Source organism: Andrena cerasifolii, chromosome 10, assembly GCF_050908995.1.
Source record: "Andrena cerasifolii isolate SP2316 chromosome 10, iyAndCera1_principal, whole genome shotgun sequence".
NCBI lineage: Eukaryota > Metazoa > Arthropoda > Insecta > Hymenoptera > Andrenidae > Andrena > Andrena cerasifolii.
The window spans coordinates 5,291,610-5,313,932 of NC_135127.1; the positions used below are offsets into that span (position 1 = coordinate 5,291,610).

At 40.1% G+C, this 22,323-nt stretch overlaps 2 protein-coding genes across 2 annotated transcripts in view; one reads left to right on the top strand and one right to left on the bottom strand.

Moving 5' to 3' along the window:
- Nucleotides 1–447: 447 nt before the first annotated feature.
- Nucleotides 448–1,293, bottom strand: Bet5 (blocked early in transport 5). Its single transcript, XM_076822562.1, has 3 exons — nucleotides 1,150–1,293; nucleotides 783–992; nucleotides 448–636 (listed from the first exon to the last, which is right to left on the bottom strand). The coding sequence occupies exons 1-3, from the start codon at nucleotides 1,246–1,248 to the stop codon at nucleotides 508–510; spliced, it is 438 nt and encodes a 145-aa protein (XP_076678677.1). The 5' UTR covers nucleotides 1,249–1,293; the 3' UTR covers nucleotides 448–507.
- Nucleotides 1,294–10,975: 9,682 nt separating this feature from the next.
- Nucleotides 10,976–22,323, top strand: part of LOC143373792 (sodium- and chloride-dependent glycine transporter 1) — a 37,923-nt gene continuing 26,575 nt past the window's right edge. Inside the window, exons 1-3 of the mRNA XM_076821343.1 lie at nucleotides 10,976–11,327; nucleotides 16,726–16,894; nucleotides 19,658–19,936. Coding sequence (XP_076677458.1) covers nucleotides 11,289–11,327; nucleotides 16,726–16,894; nucleotides 19,658–19,936 — 487 coding nt within the window. The 5' untranslated portion in view covers nucleotides 10,976–11,288. The remainder of the gene's footprint in view (nucleotides 11,328–16,725; nucleotides 16,895–19,657; nucleotides 19,937–22,323) is intronic.

Consider the following 22,323-nt stretch of genomic DNA (forward strand, 5'->3'; position numbering starts at 1 on the left):
GATTGGTAGGAAACCGGCAGGGGGGTAGGTCTACTCTTATATGGAATTAACCTCTGACTATTTGATTTCAATATTATTCATAAGCTGCGAACTTTTTAATGAAAATTTCATTTTCACTTTGTTGTACTATTAATCAGATATGGGCAAAATTTTTATATAAATAAAATTTCGAATAACGAATAAAAGTTAAAAGAATTATTCGTCATGTGTTGAATAAAATTAATTCCGGTTAACGAACGAATGACGAATAATTTTTTAAACTTTCATTCGTTATTCGATATTTTATTTAAATGAAAATTTTGCCCATCTCTGCTATTAATAATATAATATATTCTTTATATCATAAGAATATCTCCATAACAGTATTCAAATGAACGTAATAATCTTTGTGACGAATCGTGATTTTTATAATGGATGTTTTGGGGAGTGAAATTGGGAAAGCTGCGGAATTTTATAAATCATACTTATATTTAAGTGTACTACATTTTGTATTAGAATTATATTAAGCTATATCGATCTGCTTAAGAACAGGGGAGACTTTTTAAACAATTCGTCCACTTTTAGCTTAAATAGCTCACTTTGGATAGGTTCGTTTAATTGGCAAAGAGGATTCTTCACAACGTATTCCAAGTACACCTGGAAAAGAAACGAACTATGTAGTAACTCTTATATAATCACGCAGGATTTATTAATTTCATATTTTTTACAAGATTCTCCCATCTATGTCCAAATATTTGTTCAAACATTTGACAAGACGCTTGTGATTCTAAGGTTTTACTCACCTCTCTATATAACTGTTGTAATAATTCCCTCGCATTTTGCGAAACATTATCAGTGTTTAACACGAACTTCAACCCAGATGGTGTTTCGAAATAGTGTAGCGTGTATTTACTAGTCTTGTAGTATAAAAATCCTTCTTTTGGATCCAACGGCGATATCTTGCTCACGAAGGATTTAAGGGAAAACAGCATTCCGTACATTAGTTTAGCTTCCTAAGTTTCATACAGTTTCTTTAAGGCAACGTAAAGCAATTTAGTAGAAATAATTACTACCAGATGTTATGGAACATTTCGTTGAATGTTAACGTCGAAGAGGTTATAAATTCTGGTTTTCGCTCCGCTACAGTAACAATTTCTAAAAAATGCTCACCTCCTCCTTCGTAATGCCAGATTTATTTAACCTATTCCACTCAGCGTAATACAATAGCGTTCCATTTTTGGAAAATATGTACAAATTGTGGATTGTCATAATCCCGTTGCCACTGTTTTCGTTATTCCTACACTTGTGACATACGCAAAACTCAGTCGGTTCGTTACCGACAGAGGCGAAGCAATATTTTTTATATGATTCCCCACAGATGGCTGCACTGTTATATTCGCATGTGGGGGTGTTCCTATGACTGGTATGACCGCATCTAATTTGCGATAATTAACATGGGCGTTCGGAGGGGGGTGCAAAAGGGGCAGTTCCCCCTCCGCTTGGCTTTCGAGAAAAAATTGTTTATTTTTCAAAACTGATCTTTATTAAGTTTATACTAAAAAGGGAATACTTTTAAATTTCGCTTTTAAATTTTTAATTAAATTGGCACTACAAAATGGGTTAAAAACAGCAAAAGGGATATATTTTTCTTTACCATCATCCCAAAGTTGCCCCCCCCCCCCTGGGAACAAATCTCCAGACACCCTTGATAATTAATGAACACTTTTGATCTGTAAGCGGGCTCAATATATTCTGATAAAACATTTGTAAAATATTGATAAGAAAATTTAACCATAGTAGCAAATAAATATTTCCGTACTGACACAGTAATAATTAAAACAGACACAGGCCCTGATCTAGTTATTCGCCGCTCTGTGCAAGAATGATTTCTGCCGCCGTTTGTATTTAATTATAAACAGTTATTTTAAAATATAATTTCTCGCTTGAGTGGAATTATTTGTAGACAGTTGTTGAATAACAAAAACCTTTTCTAAAGATCTTTAATACAGCAGCTTCTCCTAGTATAATAGTAATTATATAGGTGATTTGAAAACAATTTATAAGTTTCATACTGAATTCAAGCATGCATTACCTACTTTGTTATTGCTTTTACAAAAAGCTTCAAGTCTTTGCGGGTGGTTTTCGCGAACAACCCTTTGAGTAACAGCTACCAAACAAATCAGGGGTAATACTGTATTATCTAACTATCATGTATAAAAGTTGTAGGATGATCGAGTTGGTGGAACATGCCTACTTAAGGGGGTAGGTTACCCTCAACAGTCCAAAAGCAGGCCCTTCTTCAAACGCACATTCTAAACTAACAAACGAATATAGAGATAACTTTTGTGTTAATTTTTAATCGTCATTCGGTTGGAAAATTTTAAATATATTTACAGGGAAAAAGTTGTAAATATAAAAGAACGCAGTTAAGGGTTTAAATAATAAAAAACAATAAAACTTTCAACATACGTATAAAAAATAAAATAAACAAAAACAAATAAACATTTATTTTTATAAGTCCACAATTGTGAATCCTCACTTACGAAGCGATTTAGTTGAAACAATTTTTGCGCTTCAATTTAAAATCCGGCAGCAAATTCATTTACCATAATCGCTAAAATTACTTCAATATTTTTTTATACCCACTTCATTCAAGTCTATTTGAATGTAGCACGTTCCTACGCAACAGACACATGAAAACTACATACCTGCAACTGTACAGAACTGCTCGCAATTTTTTAATCCGAATCTGCCTCCACTCTAGCGTTCTCCTTTAGAATCGACGCGAATCGTCACAGAACAATACGGTTCAAACACTGTTTACAAAGATTCAGCCAGCAGCTTCCAGTCACATGGAAGTCCAAACGCACGCGTGCAAATCAGGGATGCATAAACATCCCTTTCATTTACCTCCAAAGAGAAGCTGAAATGCATTCAATCTTCCTTGCCATTCTTCGATCAAAAGCGCCGCTGTACAACAGCTGAATCGCCAGGCACAGTGTTCACCGAGTCGCGCAGTAATTACGATCGATCAAGAGCATCGGAGTCTCTCGGCGAGAACAGCACCTATGGATGTAGCGTTCGCAGGCTGCGTTGGAGCGAGTCCTTCTGAATGGCAGCAGTAAAGATCAGTAACGGTCGGCCACGGCTAACGTGGAAGAAAAAAGAAAGTAGAAACGGCTGCGGTACCGTTGAAGCGCTGTTTCTCAATTATTGATCGGACCGGCGATTTCGTCGGGCGAAGGGTTGATCCGAGGGATCGCGCGGGACTGTTGCAGGCCGGGTAACGTGTCTGGTGGTCGGAGTTCGGCGCGATTATCGTTCCGAGTACTTTTATTAACGCGTACAAAGGCTATCGCGGCATTCGAGTGCCGAGCTCGGCGCATAAAGCGTCGATTCTCGATCGGCCCGCTCCGCTCACCCCTGCCGCCGTTCCGTGGAGCGTGCCATTTGGCTTTTCACCGTTCGAGTAAAGTCAAGGGGAAGCTAAAGTCGGCCAGGCCCGAGAGGAGCTTTGCCTTGTGGAGCCCGTATAATGCTTGCGCGAACGACGCTATGCAAATAAATACAGCGGAGACGAGAATGCGGGGGGATGAAGCGGGGAATAAATTGAAACGGCGGGCCCGCTGGCAGGGGGTAGCAAATTATGGATGATACACATTTGCACAATGCCCGTGGCGCCCGGGTGGACGTGGAAATTAAAGATGCCGTCGCAACTGTCCGCGAAACGGAAGGAGACAAACCCGGTGTGCGTAGCGCGGCACCTTGGTCCGAGGTTCGTCATGGAATTTCGTTTATTGTAAGTCACTGGTCGGAGTATCTTCTGCCATGCTTCGTACGCTTCATTTAAAATGGGACACCCTGTATGTTTAATTTTGGATAGTTGGGATAATTTGGTAGAATTAAGGGGGCAGTGGCCTGAGAAAGTGTTTAGTTATACACTAGCCAGACCACCTTGGTCAAGTCACTCTGTTTAGAGAAAGTTTGTCCCATCTCCAAACCCAATTGAGATGCGGAAACACAAATCTCCATAAACCTAAGGAGTCCTTGACTTGCATTGTCGTCCTCGGATCGCCGAGTTTTTTCTTGACGCATCCCAGACCTCGAAGGTCAAGTTCTTGAGGGCCCACCATGGGTCCGACCGTTTCAACGGTTTTCGCCAGCAAGTAGGCCGTCGGTGAAATCAAGGCCCGGGGTTTTTCCCACGCGTTGCCAAGCCGTTACCACCAAGCGGAGGAGTCTAACGCCAACGCATCCCACTCCGGAAGACACGCAAAGGGCGCAATGGAAGGGTGTTGCGATGTCGCGAGACGCTGATTGGACAAGGCCCATTTTTCCAGACCAGGAAGGAGGGCTGAGAGACTTGGAGGAAAGCTCAGCGACGAGCCGTGACCAGATCGCAATAGATATTCAGACAAACCTCATCGAACCTATCGAACGCTACAGATCTCACTATTATAGTAATAGACCTTGCGTACGAACAAGTACACTTAGATAGTAAATATAGTTAAGTTAAATTTATTGTTAAAATAAATGGTTTTGAATCGATTGAACATTGTCCCTCTACAAGGGTGGTCCTTCATAGTCGGCAAATAGTTTGCAATCTTAACAAACCCTGAACGAGTCTAACTCATCCAAAGGGAATTAACAGAAAGTTTTAAAGACTCTGGTTCAGAGTCTACGGAGGATGCTGTAGGAATTGCAGCCTCGAGTTTTGTTGAAATTAATTCGTTTCTTATTACCTGTGCGACGCCTAGGGGATGGTTTTCAATATACCAGGTGGCAGTGACAGGCTTTGCAACTATTCCGAGCTACTCGCGCAATTACTCCGCACTTTTCGCAGAAAGATCAATTATTCTTCTTTGCACTCTGCACCTCTCTCTTCACTGCTGACGACTCCTCCTGGCACCCTAAAATAATTAGGTAAAAGTTTCCTTCAGAATTTATTTAGCTGCCAAAGCCTCCAGTGAGTGGGGGGTACACAAATATGAACTCCGGTAACATTAAAAATAAGCGAAAATCTTTGAAAATTTAGGGAATGAATCTTCACGCAATAGTAAACCCCTGTGCAAAATTTTAGGAAAATTGGTTCTGTAGTTTTTTAATTATTTAACTTTCCATTCAACATGTATTCATATGGAAAAGCGTAATATCCAGGTATATAACTATGCAGAATTAAGATTGAAATAATAAGTCAAAGTTTATTAAATCTTGATAACAAAATTGTCACAAAAATTCGGGACAATCGAACGCTAAGTACACGCATATACGTGGAGTGGACAGGGTCCGTGCGTTGAACGCCTATGGGCGTTCATCCAGCCCGCTCGTCGAATACAGCTAAACGATTCCCGCACGTGGCCTGCGTTCCCCGCTCGAGTCTCGCGAGAGGATCGAATAGCAAAGCGACGAAAGCGCGGATGTAAAACGAGCGAGCGCGCAGTGTCAGTGGCTGGAATGATTCGATAATAATGACCCGGGCTGTAAATCAAACGAAACGGATGCAGCGCGGACTGCATCGAGTGCATGATGCGCGCGGAGCAGGGCGGTAGGAGCACACGGGCGTGCAATATAATCAATCAGGCCGAAATGTTTGAAACTGCGAGCTTAAAACGGCACACATATAGACCGGCGGATAGCCGTGGCCGTAGGCACAGGACTATATTGACCCTGACGCAAGCTTACCAAGTTTGCCAATAGCGTCCCTTCCGCCGTGGTCGCTTCTGTTAATTTCATTCGCAGCGATAGTTCGGCCGCGACTTCGGCCGGCCCGCTACGTTCTGCGATTTAACGGTTAATTTATCGACAGCATTGATCGCATCTGCCCGTACGGGCTCCACCCGGGATAAACATTTCGCGCTAGCACGCGACCGGTCGCAATAAAACGGGGCACAATAAACCGATGCCGTGTATTGACAGAGCACGAGATATCGCTTTTGCGCGGGCTATTACGCCGTTGCCAGTCGCAATAACTAACCCATTCGCTCCGCTCTTTTCTTCTGCTTTTACGCGATCTCTTCATCCACCGATCGCCTTGAGAATCACTGTACGCCCTCGAAAGCTGTTCTCGTAGGGACAGTTTTAGCGAAGTTCTTGGTACAAGTACTTAGGGGATTTCCCTTAAGGGGAGGTTCTGGTCTAGAGCCCCCAAAAAATAGGTGATCTTTAGGAATTAATTGAAGGAAAACTACTGTACAGAATTTAATGGGACTTTTTGCGTTGTATTAAGGATGTCTTAAGCTACAGAAATATATTTTTTTGGTTTATAATTAATCAGTGTAGATGGCACTGGGGAGTCGTTAAAGTCAAGGCGTCAAAAAATTCATCCAAATCGGTGGGAGCTGTATCTCCAAAAGTTATTATCCGATTCGACTGAAACTTTTCTTATTTTGAAGAATATACTTCTGGCTAGGGGAGAAACCAGAAAGAAATACAAAAATTACATTTTTTTTAGAAAATAATGACACTTGAAGTTTGAAATCACTTTTTTCCTATAGTTTTCATCCTTTCAACGCCTTTAAAAATTACAAATTTTCAGTTTTTTGAATTTTTTCTGGTTTCTCTCCTAGCCAGAAGTATATTCTTCAAAACAAAAAAAGTTTCAGTCGAATCGGATAATAATTTCTGGAAATACAGCGCCCACCGTTTTGAGAACACTGTTTCGAGAAAAACGCGTTTAAAGTCTTTCGCAAGTGCCGAGTGGTGTTACCCATGCATTTGCCGCTACTCAAATGCCTATAACTTCGGCAATTTTACGTATTTCAATAAATCCTTTTAAACACGTATTCCTAAAAGCTTGAACATTCGCAAAATGAAATAAAAAAAAAAACAGTCAGCCAAGTACAGACAAACGCTCACAGACCCACGAGTCCGCTGACAGTTACTTACCTGCTTCCTTCAGCGGTTGTCGCACGTAACCAAATTAATTTTTGTTTTCTTGCCGACGCAACTGTTACCAACAATCCAGCGACAACAAGTTGCCGCAACACCCGAGCAATGAAAATAAAAAAAAAAAAACAGATCCATTCACAAATTAAACAAAATTAGAAAGCTTTGACATCCTCTGGCGAGGTTCCGTCGCAACAGTCGGAGTATGGACAACAAGAGGTCGAATTTCACAGCATCATCGAAGTTCTGCGCGTCGCCAAAGCTTTCACGTGCGTGAATGGGGATTAATGAAAGCCCCCGTGCTGGTTGAATGCGCGGAGGTGCCGGTACAAAGTGAATGAGAGAGAGAAAGAAAAAAACAAACGGGGGAAAAAAGAGAAGGGCACGAAGGGCGGATGGAGACGGAAGTGTTGCGAGCACGCAGAGACCCCGAAGAATATTTCAGGGCGTTGCGCGCATTACACGCCCGGAGCTCTATAATTCGCGGAATTCCCGAGTAACCGTCGGTTCTTTATAAACGATAAGCCGCTTTTGTTTGCCTCACAATCACCCCCTCCCCCCATATGCGCCACGGAAAACAAGTTTGCAAATCGTCCCTTTTATCCGTACCTCGCGGAGGCAGATTTGTTCGCCTTCCCCCATTCAAACCGCCCCCCAAGCCCCCTCCCCTCTTCTCGCGGCTCGCTCGCGCACACGCGATCGGGGTATAGCGAGATCATCCCTCGCTTGTTCCACCGGATATAAAACTTTTTTTTGCACTCAACAGCCCCGCGATAAAATGGCTCGTCCATTTCTCCTCCCGAGCGTTCTTTCATCTCTGCAAGTCAACTTTCGGAATTTCAAACAGCTGCCGGCCATCAGACGTCTGGGAAATCATCTCGGATTATTCCTGCCTTTCGAGTGTCACAGCGTGATCGCCGCCCTTTTTCACCTCCGTCCGTGTTCTGCGCGCTCGGGAGCCGGACAGTTATGGGGGCGTTTTTTTTTTTTTTTTTCCGAGCGATAGGGGTTTTAGAAGATTTTATGATCGAACTGGTTTAATTGCAAGGTTCGTTTCGGTAGTTTTAAAACATTGCCGGCAGGGTAACGAGAGTTGTCGATAGTTCGATGTAAATGGGACTTGAAACAATGTCGCGCCGGTTCGAACGTGCCGGAGTATTGGAAAATATTTGTGAAAGCTTATAAATTCACGTAAAGGAATTAAAAAAGTTCGCGTGCAAAGATTCTGGAATCAACTTTGCTAGAAAATAATAGTTTGAATCGCAGCGGTTAAGTGTGACGAACAGCTCTTGTAGTGAAGTGGAATTTAGCTAGCCGCGGTAAATCGGCAATTTGGATCGTAAAATCAATGGGTCAAATTGAACGGTAAATGATTTCTTTAATCAGAATCAGAATCTTTTGTCTTGTCAATTTCGAATTACCTTAGTTTTAAAATTATACGTATCAATAGTATTAAATAATTTAAGGTAAAAAATCCGTAGATTTCAGTTTACAATCCGTAGATAAAGTAAAAAATCCGTAGATCTACGGAAAAATCCGTAGGGTTGGTAACACTGCTGCCGGGTCTCGTGCAACGCCTGGAGAGAAATAAGTGGGGGAAGCGGCTGACCCGGGGCCCGACTCGCGCGGCTCTCGGAGTGGGGGAGTTCAACACTCCTGCTCTACAATCAGGACCGCGCACGGGCCAAGTCCCTGCCATAAAATCTCTGAAGGCAAGACAGCACGAGGTCATCCACCCTTGGACGCCCCTGTAAATTTGGTGACGATAACGAGTTCTAATAAAATTCCTTTGGAACTCACTCCTCCCTTCTATTCCCGTCTTTCATTGATATCTGGCAACGCGGATTTCTCTTTGACAGGCTAGATCCCCTTTATCTGTTCGAGTAATCAGAATAATAATTTTATCGGAAAGATACAAGCGTCGGTATTAAAAAGCAATCGACTCGGCGGAAGAACGAGTGGAGAAAGTCTCGGCTCGTTTTTTTCCTTCGAATTTCTCGCTCCGATATCTCTGAAATCGTGGTGTTTGATTCATCGGTGAATATTCCAGGTGGATAAAGCGATTAAAAAAGATTATTGTATCGTTTTTTAATTACTTTATCGCGAACCGATCGCGGCGAATGATGACGCACGTGTGCGAAAAACTTTTTTGGAATTATTCTATCGCGGTTCCTAAGCCGCTTTCTGATAAGTGTAGTACTTTACATTGTTCCAAGCGATAAGCAGATCGAAGTTCTTTCGAAAGATCTAATACCCTGATCGAACTTGATTTCACAACGAAACAGAAGCACACGAATTCATTCTTGAACTTGACTCTTCCCGATATCTCTCCGGTGGGCGGGCTGATGAGTATAAATCAGAATTATTAGGTTTCCAGGGAGACACTTAAAATATTTAAAGTGCTATGCAATATTAGCTGTTAAATTTTGCACGTGAAAGTTAATAATATATGCGTTAAGAGAGGCTTTTATTTTTAACTTCGATTCGTAAAAAGAAGTGGAAAAAAGAAACTGTTTAAGCTTGAGGTAAAAATTGACTTACTGTGACTTAGTATTTAGAATTTAGATAGAATTTTAAATTTAGAATTCTCGCACGTCTAACTCCATCCTCTACTTCCTATGTCACTTGTTGATATTAAGGGGTCGTGCTCAGTCAGGAGGCCGAAAAAAAGGGTGGTCTTTGGAAATTTTTTACCCAAAAGCTATGACACATTTCTCAAAAAATCTTTTTTCCTTTCAAGTATTGCATCTAGTACCGTGCATCGTAATTTTTTCATTTAAAAATATTTAGCAATAACTAAGTTATTGTCCATCACTCGAAGGCTCTCTAAAAATAAAGGCTTCTGCGGTGACCACTGCTGCTCGAAAGTCGATTATCTAAAATAAAAAATTCAAAAGAATTTACTTATTGTATTATATTATCTAGTATTTGAACGAAGGATTTTTTTATCCCATGCTTAGTTTTCTTTTAATTGACGAAAATCAGGCATGATTTATGATAACAATTGAAACTGTTACTTTAAACATCAACCATCTTTTCCCAAATCAATATTTCGAAAAATCCTTCGTTCGAGTACTAGATAACATAATATAATAAGTAAATTCTTTTGAATTTTTTATTTTAGATGATCGACTTTCGAGCAACAGTGGTCACCGCAGAAGCCTTTATTTTTAGAGAACCTTCGAGTGATGGACAATAACTTAGTTATTGCTAAATATTTTCAACTAAAAAAATTACGATGCACGGTACTAGATGCAATCCTTAAAAAGAAAAAAGATTTTTCGAGAAATGTGTTATAGCTTCTGAGTAAAAAATTCCCAAAGACCACTCTTTTTTCGGCCTCCTGACTGAACATGACCCCTTAAGGGGGTAGGTTACCCTCAACCCAAAATCAGGCCCTTCTTCAAACGCACATTCTGAACTAATAAATAAATATACAGATAATTTCTGTTTCAGTTTTTAAGCGTTATTTCGTTGACTTTAATGCGCAAAAATAAAATTTTTTAAATTTTTTAAAACGACCCCTTAAAATGAGAGGAGCCTTCATCCCCCAAGAAAATCACCCATTTTCACCACCTCACAGCGAAATTCTTTATGCATTCTATTCGTTGAACCTGCAGCGTGATCTTGCCCTTGAAATCCGAAAATATAAGAATTCCTGACTGAAGCAGTCCAGTGTGCCCCATTAACACGATTCGCAAATACTATCAGACGAGTACAAGGAAAACGCGCTGAAATCGGTATTTGTTCCATGCTCTGTCAGCGCCGGATCGGTTATATCGCCTCGAGTTTGCTCGCGCTTATCCCGCCGAAGCTGTCCAAACAGCGACGTCAGAATTTCATCACACGCGCGATCCTCAGAAAATGCGCATCGACCGCCGTCGATGTCCAACGCTCTCGCGGGTCCCGCCTATCAATAATCAAACAAAGCGCGAGAAAGAACTAGGCCCAAAGAACGCTGCCGCCACGGTCGTGCTACAGGTGTTACAGTTGAAGCATTTGCACGAGCGGTCAAGAACCACTGTCCCGATCGATTCGTTATCTTGACGCGCTTTTAGTATCGTATTATCATGAATCGCGGCCAAATCGAGGTGAGAGAGAGAGAGAGGGGCAAATCTTTCTTCGCTTCTAACTGCCCTGCAAGCGATACCGAGTTCGCTGTACGTTTCACGAGAACCGAGACGCTTTATTTATGGCCACGACGCTATGAAGTGGATCCCGGAACCCACCTCCCGATAATGGCCCCTGTCGATTATCTCGATATCTGACGTGCTACAGTTGTCTAACCGTCGCGAAGCTGTTCAGACGAACGCGATTGCGATTTCGAAGTCGACCAGCCGCGGCCCACGACTCCGAGCGCCTACGCCGAACCCGAGAGACACGGTCCTGATCGCGAACCAACCGCTGGCTATTTAGCCGGTGCCATGACCAGCACGAAGGGGAGCGTGCCATCCTCTCCGAAGGTAAGAGTGACACCGTGTCCGGTATGTCCCCGTGGCCTAACCCAGGCGCACCGAACGCAATGCGAACACGCGAAATTCGTTGGTTGCCAGACAATGGAGTGTCAGGTGTCGCGTGTACGGGTCGCTTGCCGTCCTCTGGGACGATACGCGCGATAAGGGTATCGCGCGTCCGCTGAAAATTCTGTCCTTCGCTGATCGATGCCCGAAGAAGGCGAGCGCTACTCGTATTTCACGATGCAAAGTCGTTAGGACGCGGACACCGGCGCGTAGTTTGAGATTTTCGAGGGAAACTGGGCTCTGCTGACCCGCGGAATTGTGTTGGGATTAGTGTTACGAATATTCGAGTATTCTAAGTAGGTATTCGAGTACTTTAAGTATTCGAATATTCTAAGAATTGGAATATTCTAAGTATTCGAATATTCTAAGAATTCGAATAGTTTAAGTATTCGAATATTCTAAGAATTCGAATAGTTTAAGTATTCGAATATTCTAAGAATTCGAATAGTTTAAGTATTCGAATATTCTAAGAATTCGAATATTTGAAGTATTCGAATATTCTAAGAATTCGAATAGTTTAAGTATTCGAATATTCTAAGAATTCGAATATTTTAAGTATTCAAATATTCTAAGAATTCGAATATTTTAAGTATTCGAATATTCTAAGTATTCGAAATTCTAAGTATTCGAATATTCTATGTATTCGAATAGTCTAAGTATTCGAATATTCTTTGTATTCGAATAGTCTAAGTATTCCAAATTCTAAGTATTCGAATATTCTAAGAATTCGAATAGTTTAAGTATTCGAATATTGTAAGTATTCGAAATTCTAAGTATTCGAATATTCTATGTATTCGAATAGTCTAAGTATTCGAATATTCTTTGTATTTGAATAGTTTAAGTATTCCAAATTCTAAGTATTCGAATATTCTAAGAATTCGACTAGTTTAAGTATTCGAATATTATAAGAATTCGACTAGTTTAAGTATTCGAATATTATAAGAATTCGAATATTCCAATACTATTCGTATAAATAGTAGTTTTCGAATATTCGAATAATTAGGCGTATTCGAATATTCGGAATGGTCGAATTTTGGATTGTACCCAAAAGGATTCTGAGCATGAAATAGTTTTTTACAATTTATACAGAAATTCTTTTCATATTGGTGTTTACAATTATTTGTTTTTCGAATATTTGGATTCATATTCGTAATCCGAAATTCAAACACTTTGAATTATTTGAATACTCAGAATTACGCGAATATTCGAATACTCCATACCGTTCGAATATTGGAATTATTCGAATAATTCGAGGTATTATAAATTCGAAGTATTCGAAATTATTCGAAATTATTCGAATTATTCGAAATTATTCGAATTATTCGAAATTATTCGAATTATTCGAATAGTCCGGCTATTCGAATATCTACAGCTCTAATTGGGACAGTTCGATGTAATTGGAAGATGTATTTCATGTGAAATTTGAATTTGTTCAAGACACATCATCTGGCTTAAACGGAACTACTTAGCTCTGTTTCGTTTTGTACGTAGAAGCATTCAGGTGGAGTGGTGGTGAAATTGATAATCGTTGTGAAGTGGCATTGTACAGTGCGTCATGGAATTATTAGCAGTGGCAGATTCTTGGCCTGAAGTCCAGATGCTGTATTCGGTAGCTTCATATAATTCTCTGATGAATAGACATTTGTTCTGCTTTCATCGTAAAACTCGAAGTTGCGCTACAAGTCACTAAGTAGCTTTGCTTTGTACTTCTTGGAAAATTGTAATCGTTCTTTCAAAGACTAATCTAAGAGTGCTTTTTAAACATTCTTTATACCGTTTCATTGCAAACACTTATTTCAGAAAAAATATTTCAATATCGCTTCCTATTTAGAAGTACCGAAGGAGTTCCTACTACGTTTCATAAAGTCCAACGTATCTGCATAAAATTTTCTGCAGCTCCCCTATTTTAATCCCTCTTCACGGTGTTTTCTACGTTACTAACTCTTTTTATCATTGTCCCAGTTTCTTTATATGACTCGCCATCTTTCCACCGGTAACCTACGGTATCTCTGACTTCTGCATTTCTTTCTTTACCCTTGCCAAACATGGTAATACGTGCAGTTTATACTGCCCTTAACACAGACCCCTTGAAAAAAAAAGAAAACACGAAAGATCTCCCGGTTCATTTGCTTTCACAGAATCTACCATTTTATACATCAAAAAGCTAGAAATTACCAATTAGTCCCATTTAGTTGCCATTTATCTTCGCGGAAGACCTAATTCAAAATTGCACTCCTTTCATTCCGCTACAAGTAACTTCACCAAGTTTCCACGCACGCCAATAATTCCCTTGCCTTCTCACACTAGAAACATCAGTTCTTGAAAAACGATTATTAACTAGAACACGAACCAACCTCTTTGCAAGCCACGCAATCAAGAATAGACTCAGCAGCACTGGCAAAGTATCTTAGCTGCGCGTTTGACACACACAGCGCCTGGATCCAATGGATCAAAGACTCCCCGTCTCGGAAAGCAACGATCGCGCCTGATAACCGTAGCGAGACGCGATCACCGGTGACTTTAATCGCTGTCGCGCGAACAGAACTGTCTGCTGCAAGAAAGCGAAACCGAGACAGCCTTGGCCGTAGGAACGCAGTGGTCGGTGATGTCGATGCACCGACGCGACAACAACAATGTTGTCGCGGAAAAGAACAGCATTCGGTGGGACTTATCTGGCTGTGGCTTCCAGCGCTAGTAGATTAAGCTACCGATGTTCGCGCTTCAGAGATAAACTCGTCCGATTCAGGCGCGTTCCCCTAATCTCGTTACGTATACACCATGGGCAGTCTTCCAGGCCACAGTTGCGGCACGCAATGGATAAAAATCGAGATGATCAATGTTCGATTTTCAAGGAACACTATTCAATTGATGATGGAATCGCGCAGATTTTTTTATATAGATGGAAAGTATATGTGACAAAGGTCACAAAAATGTAAATTAAAGATGTGTTGTATTCCGTATTTTTCGTATTACTTTTATTTTATTAAATAACTTAAGGGGGTATACCCGTTTGAACCCTCGGAAAATGTATACATTTTGTGGATTTTTTTACAAGTCAACGGTTTGATGCAGATTTCCCGTTTTTTAACTATGTTTACATAGTATTATGAACTACTTATAAAAAAAGTTTCAGTTAAAAAACTATTGTTTTTCGGAAGTTACGGATACATGTCCGAAAGTCTCACGATTTTAGACGGCTAAACGGTGGCCCTAAAAACTCGCGCTACGTTCAACCAATTCACTTCAAATTTTGCATGCAGAATCATAATAAGATTCCACATCGTCCAACGAAGGCGATTTTGAAAATTTTGAAAAATAAAGAAATGGTGAGAGATCAAAGGTAAAGTTAAATTTTTCTAAGAGAAAAATCCACCTTTTTCCTTTATAAATAATAAACGGGGAATATAAAAAAATTGGGCGATTTCATCACCAATTGAATAGTGTTCCTTGTGAGGTGGTATGTGGTGAAATAATGTCGACTCCGATTTACCAAACGCTCAATTTATTTTTTACCAAAGAAGAACGACAATTTTGCTAAATGACTCGCGTGTGGACGTCGGAGTGTTGACGCAGGAGCTGCCTAAATCCAACTGCCTTCTCTTCACCAACCGTACCCTTGACCAGGGGTAGAAATGGTGAAGGAAGGAAATAGAAAAAGAGGAAGACAGGAAACTGAAGAGAAACTGAGATGAAGGTAAAAGAGAAAGCTACTCGAGAAGCGACTTCACTCGGCTCGCGCGGACATGGTCACCACATGTTCTCAACGAACGCCAGGCCCAGACGCAACCCTCGCGAAACGAGCTGAACAAAGAATAGGAAGGAAGTTGTAAACAGCAAGAGAATTTAGAAAAGTGAGAGTTAGAAACGTAGGGAAAGAAAAGTACCGAAGAGAAAGAACGTGGTAACCAAGACGTAACTGTTACATAACCATTATTCGCTAAGTAAGGAATAGGAATATAAAATATAACACCTAATATTGGTTTGTTATTACCTAAAAACTGATAAATTAGCGTCCTCGTGCATTATTCGGTGTTTCACTTCCAATTTAAAAAAAATCTTTTTTTTAACCCTTATCCGTTCCTCATTTCACGAACTGAATCTGTCCCTCGGTGTCAAATTGACACGGTGGTACGACATCGATGAAATGATAAGGTAAACAGTTATTTTTCGATATTTTGAGAAACGTACATGACCCCTTAAGAAAAAGCGGTTCGAACCACCCTGTAATTGTTATAGTTTTGTATCAAGAATCCACCGTATCACATTGCCATATATTTGTCGTCTGCTACAGACTGCTACACTGAATGTTATTTATCTTTTCGATAGGAAAATCGATTCGTAATCGCGATTTAATCGAAGATAAAATCAATAAAACTATGTATTATATATTTGTTTCGTATATACATTTATAAAATCTGTTTTTTACTGCTTTGTTAATATTAATATCGCCTCTTCTAATTCCATTATAATATATCTTAACGTAACTTTTAAAAAAAAAATATTTCGCGCTCTAAAATTTCAGCGAACTTAGCCCAATTTTTACTAAGAAAATATCAATCATTATATCGCCTCTTCTAATTCCATTATAATATATCTTAACATAACTTCTTTAAAAAAAATATTTCGTGCTCTAAAATTTCAGCGAACTTAGCCCAATTTTTACTAAAAAAATATCAATCATTATATCGCCTCTTCTAATTCCATTATAATATATCTTAACATAACTTTAAAAAAAAAAATATTTCGTGGTCTAAAATTTCAGCGAACTTAGCCCAATTTTTACTAAGAAAATATCAATCATTATATCGCCTCTTCTAATTCCATTATAATATATCTTAACATAACTTTTAAAAAAAAAATATATCCTGCTCTAAAATTTCAGCGAACTTAGCCCAATTTTTACTAAGAAAATATCAATCATTATATCGCCTCTTCTAATTCCATTATAATATATCTTAACATAACTTTTAAAAAAAAAATATTTCGTGCTCTAAAATTTCAGCGAACTTAGCCCAATTTTTACTAAAAAAATATCAATCATTATATCGCCTCTTCTAATTCCATTATAATATATCTTAACATAACTTTAAAAAAAAAATATTTCGTGCTCTAAAATTTCAGCGAACTTAGCCCAATTTTTACTAAGAAAATATCAATCATTACCACACTGTGCGTATTCTTTTATTTTCGTCCGAAACCCCCATTTAAGTTCGCATTGCGTTCCGCCTTGCTGGACGCCCCCCTCCTTCCCGTCTTCCGTGTTCCGCGGGGCCCCACTGCGCCAGCGGGCCCCGCGGCTCCGCGCGTCGCCTAAGTATGACGCGTGCGTTGCTATTGGCAGGCGAAGAGGGTTTCTCTGGGGGTCGGCGGCGCCTTGGTGGAGCTGTCGCAGGATCCGCAGCGGGGTAGCTGGGCCAGCCCTGTCGAGTTTATCCTATCCTGCATCGGGTATGCCGTCGGCATTGGGAACGTCTGGCGTTTCCCTTACCTCGTGTATCGCAACGGCGGCGGTACGTATGCATCGACGCGCGCCCGCGCGCTGTGTGCCCGCCGCGGGAAAAAACGTCTGGTCCCCATGCTCGCTAAACAGACAGCCACGGAGCCGGCAAACGAACTAGTGGATTACGCGGAATGATTTATCCTCGTGCCGGGGCGTTTTCATGGAAACGGGGGTAAAAAAAACAGAGAGCACCGAGAGGGATGTGCACGCACCGGCGAGCATGGGTGCGCGACGGCTGCGTGCACGCGCGCGTGGTCGACGTGACGAAACGGCTAATTCGAATAATTAAGCGTAGTTTGGCAGCTTGTGACCGAGCGTTTGGCAAATTTAATAAATCTTCCCCTGGTTCCGTGCGCGGTTATGCCTGTTGATACGGCCCGCTCGCCCCACCCCCGGGTTTATTTGCGAAACGTCGAAAGAGAAAGAGAGGGAGAGTAGAGAGAAAGAGAGGATGAGAGAGAGTGAGTTGGGCGAGGGGGAAAGGGAACGCTTGGCTTTTAATTATTCTATTTCAGCTTCCCCTTTCCTCGTTTTTATACCCTTCTATTTACGCGGCCGCTCTTCATTGTTCCACTGGCCGGCTTTTAATGAAAGATCGGGAACGAAAAGAGCGCGGGCATTTTAGCCGCGTCCCACCGTAACGGTCGTATTTCATCGCGTTAATCAGACACAGGGGTCTGATAAATTTCAATTAATGCCGGCTGATAGTGCCGGGGAAAGCCGGGCGCTGATCCATCGTGTACATTCACCCGTCGTGGTTCATCGCGGACGATTATTGACGGGCCATTGATCGAGATAGAGAACATTTCCATTCGCTGCCGATTCTAAAGCATACTCGCCCCCACGGTTTCCAATATTCGCGGTCCCTTTTTCTTCGTGGTAGCGGAGCGATTTCAGGCAGCTGTCACTGGGAGGGGGGTGCGTGGCCGCGGCACTTATGATAATTTCTGACGAATAAGCGGTTGAGAGGCTGGTAATCTTTGAGGTAAATAACAGGAAATTCTGTCAGATACCATCGACGCTTGGATGATAGAACGAAAGTAATGCTATCAATAATTGCCATTCTTTGTATAATCCTTTAATTAGGGTATTATTTTTTATACCGCGCACGTAGAACGATTACTAGGCTTACGTTTGGTTTCAAGGGTTTTCGAGGCACAGCAAAGAGTCACTAGTCATTGTTTGCTTTCGGATTCTTATTCGCACAGTGGAACAAATAGAAGGTGCGGCGAAAGCCATCGTCCGATTTTCTTAGTCTGTAACTTTGGATTTAAATGGAACGACGTGGCGTTTTTATTGTGGTACAATTTATTGGGACTGATAAATTTTATGACGTCAGGAGAAAAGTGTCTTGTAGGTTCAGTTCAAATTTCTACAAAAAATATCGACCCGTTCTCGAGTTACGATGTTCGCCGTCTTGAGAAATATAGTTTTGAGAAAAACAGAGCATTTCGAAAGTATGGTTTTCAAGTTACACCGTGATTTTCGCTGTCGAGGGGTCTTTTCACTGGAACACCCTAACAAAACTAGGTACATACCGTTATTTGAAACTTTTCTTTGTCACTAAAAGAATGTGTTAACTAATTTGAAGTTCTTTTTTTTTTATTAACACGTGTTTTGAGAATACAAAAAAAATTCTTAATATTTTTAATGCTTGCTTTCGCCAAAATAGGCGGGTGTAATATGCTGACAGTGAGATAAGATTGAAATATATTATTATTCTGATGGAATAATTAATATCAGTATTAGTTTAAATAGTCATTTTGTGTTAAGTCGGGCAACTGCCCCGAATTTAGGGATGGGCAAAATTTGTATTTAATTAAAAATTTCGAATAACGACTGAAAGTTAAAAAAATGATTTGTCATGTGTTAAATAAAGTTAACTCGGGTTAACTTACAAGGGATGATCCCGAATCCGAAAATTCCAAAAATTCCAAAACTTTCTGAATATGTAGGGGATTTCCTCCTGATTACAACGGAATTTTTGTTTGCTGCCCAAATTCCGTCAAAGGGGGTGATATTAACCCCTGAAAATTCGACTATTTTCCAATTTTCTGTTATAACTCGCGAACTGTTAGAAATAGAAGAAAAATTTCAAGACAAAAGTTACATCTTTTAATTAGATCTATCATTTGGTGAAAAATTTATTTTAAAGTTCGCGAGTTATAACACAAAATCGGAAAATAATCGAATTTTCAGTGGTCAATTACACCCCCTTAGAGTGAATTTGGGCAGCAAACAAAACTTGCGTTGTAATTAGCAGGAAATTCCCTACATATTCACAAAGTTTCAGAATTTTTTGAATTTCCAACTTCGAGATCTTCCCTCGTTAGTAACCAGAACAAAATAACAATAAAAAAATTATCGAATAAAAAAGTAAACTTTATTCGTCGAATAATCGAAAGTTAAAGTAACTTTAATCCGACCCATTATATAAGTAATTTTTTATTTAGTTAACGCCCAACTCTGACTTATCCTCTAGCTATTTACCCTCCACCCTCTCCACAGCTGATCTCTTCCATGTACCTTGAACCAATATCGTACAATAAACTGCAACTTAAACATCCCCCGTGTGGAAAGGAATAAAAAAAGACCAGTGCCAATTAACATTAACAATCTTCAGATGATTTTATCTCCAGACAGAAGCAATTCAAAATTCAGTATCCAACTTGCTGGGCGGGCCGTTGGAACGCCGGCTGGCGAAGCAAGTGGCCCTAAATACAGGTCACGTATGCGGGGTTGTATGACATTTTGTCGTTACCTTTGCTCCTAGGCGCCTTCCTACTACCGTTTATCCTAATGTTGATCACGATGGGACTACCAATATTCTTTCTGGAGCTCGTGATCGGCCAGTATTCCGGCCTCGGACCGAACGAGGCGTTCGCGCGAATGGCGCCGGCGCTTCAAGGCGTCGGCTATTGCACCCTCGTCGTCATCTTCTTCGTGATGATCTACTACATGGTGATCGTCGCCTGGACTCTCTTCTACATCTTCGTTTCCTTCATGCCGAAACTCAGCTGGGCATACTGCGACAACCACTTCAACACGAACAGTGAGTACAGAATTAAATGCCAGTTTGCCTGGCGGATAATATAATTCGTATTTCTTCACTGACAAGGGAACTTCGGTAACCCGAAAATTCTAATTTTCTTTCTTAAATTTTGCAGCTTTGTAGGGAATGTTAGTAGGAGCTTATTATTATTTATTATTTATTAGAAAAAACCTACTTTAATTCTGCTACTGTTTGTATTCTGTTACTTTTTGGTTCTTCAGGGTGAGAACTCCTCTTAAGGGGGAACAACAGGGTAATTGCCAGGAAATTAAAGGTATCTTTGGAAATTTATTAAAAGCAAACTACTTATTGAATCTTTTTGAAACTTTCAGGAGTTTTTCTTGGATACTTAAGTTACACGAAATGTTTTTTTGAAATTTATTTGCAGCAGATTTACAAGCTATACAGGATTAGTAACATTGCGCTGCGAAAAATCTGGTTCAATGTTTTCTGACGGAATGGTGCTTCTAAAATAAGAAAACCAAAATGTTTTAGAAACTATATGCGGATAGCTATTGCACGGCGGGAGATTTTTTTGATTGGTCGTTTCTTCTATTTCTTTTTCAGCGAAAGAGGTTAATTTACTAGAATTTACTAGAACCGAATTTCACAATTTTTTTTCAGATGTTCGCTATTTTGTTATTTTTCAAAATTTTCAAAATCGAACCCGTCGTACCATAGCTATCCGAGCGTAGTTTCTAAAACTTGTTGGTTTTTTGATGCCAGAAGAACCGTTTCGTCGGAAAACTGTAAACCATTCCCGCGGAATTTTTTTGCAGCGCTGAGTTACTGGTCCCGTACAGCTTATAAATCTGCTAAAGATAAATTTCAAAAAAGATATTCATGCAACTGAAATAGCCAATAGAAAGCCCTGAAAGTTTAAAAAAAATTCATTAAGTAGTTTGCTTTGAATAAATTCCCAAAGATTAGTCTGTGCTTTCCTATTTTCCTATATACGTATCTCGAAACCTGTAACAGATATAAAGGAATTGTTGCAATGAAAATTTAATGTTTTTTTGCTCTAGCTTGTAGTTTAAATAAGAAGCGTTCCCTTACAAATTTTAAACAATTTTGTTACACAGTTTCATACAGGATAACATCCACTAAATTTTCGTTCTAACAATTCTTTTTATATCTACACAGTTTCCAAAATGCACAGGAAAGTAGGCCAGCAACCATTAATCTTCAAAGGGCGTTCTCACCCTGAAGATCCAAAAAGTAGCAGAAAAAAATTGCCCGATACTTCCATTGAGGTTCGCTACGAACTCTCAAAGCTGAAAAAAAGATCGGTATTTTCGGGTTACCGAAGATCCCTTGTGAATACGTTTGATGAATTTTCTTGCTAGTACGTCCATCTTGTTATCGAACGCAACGCTTTATCGCACAACATACGCAGTTTATCGTCGCTGTAAAATTGTAAGTGCTAGTGGAGCTGTTTTAAACGATCGAAGGGCGGGTGGTTCGTTTCTTTAAAAATTGAATCGTGTTACTTTGAAGAATATGTAGAAATTACGTAGGGTAATATTTCTGCCTCCTTTCTGTTGCAACGCTTCGTTTAGTTGCTTGTAATTGTTGTTTATTATAATTGCGGCGGAGACGTGTTAAAATAATTATTCTATTAATTTTATTTCTTTTCGAAAAAATGGAAAGCTCCAACCAAATTTGAGCTGAATTGTAGCAGTTGACATTTTTAAAGAATCCGTTGTGATTTTTCGATAGTCGAGGTGTAGACAGATATATTTTTCATAAGGTGAACAAGCCACCATAAATTTCACAATATGTAGTTTAAGCTCGAAGAGGGTTGGCTTTCAATTACACAACAATTTATCAAGTTTTGTAGACGTCATAAAAGTTTGAAGCCGCTCGAAAACTTATTGGTCGCCCCAACGGCAGATCGTAACGCGAAGTAATAAAAAACAGTTGTTATCTGAAATTAGGAGCTGTTCTGAAAGTTGTGCTCGCTTTCAAGTGCGTAAAACAGACGTCGAACGAATCTAAAGACAGTGTCATAAGAACGCGAGAGTAGTTACTAATACAACATGCTTCTCTCATTATTTCTTCATTATTCCTGCGGCCATTAGCTGCTGCATTAATTCAGCACACGGATAATTTAATTCAGTTAGTCATCGGTATCGTATAACATTGATTGACTTGCCCCTTAGTGGGGTAAATTCTGCCATCGTCCAAATAACATTTTTTCATTCGTTTTCTATGCATTTCCCCAAGTTTTCGTTTACTGTATATTAAAGGGGAAGGACCAAAGTATATTTTAGCATATTTGTTACTAACTAATTAATTCAAGCAAAAATTAAAAAAAATTGAAAACTGAATAACGTACTGTTGCGAGCACCGGGCCCGTGCATAGCCCGCTGGTGCTCGTAGCTGAA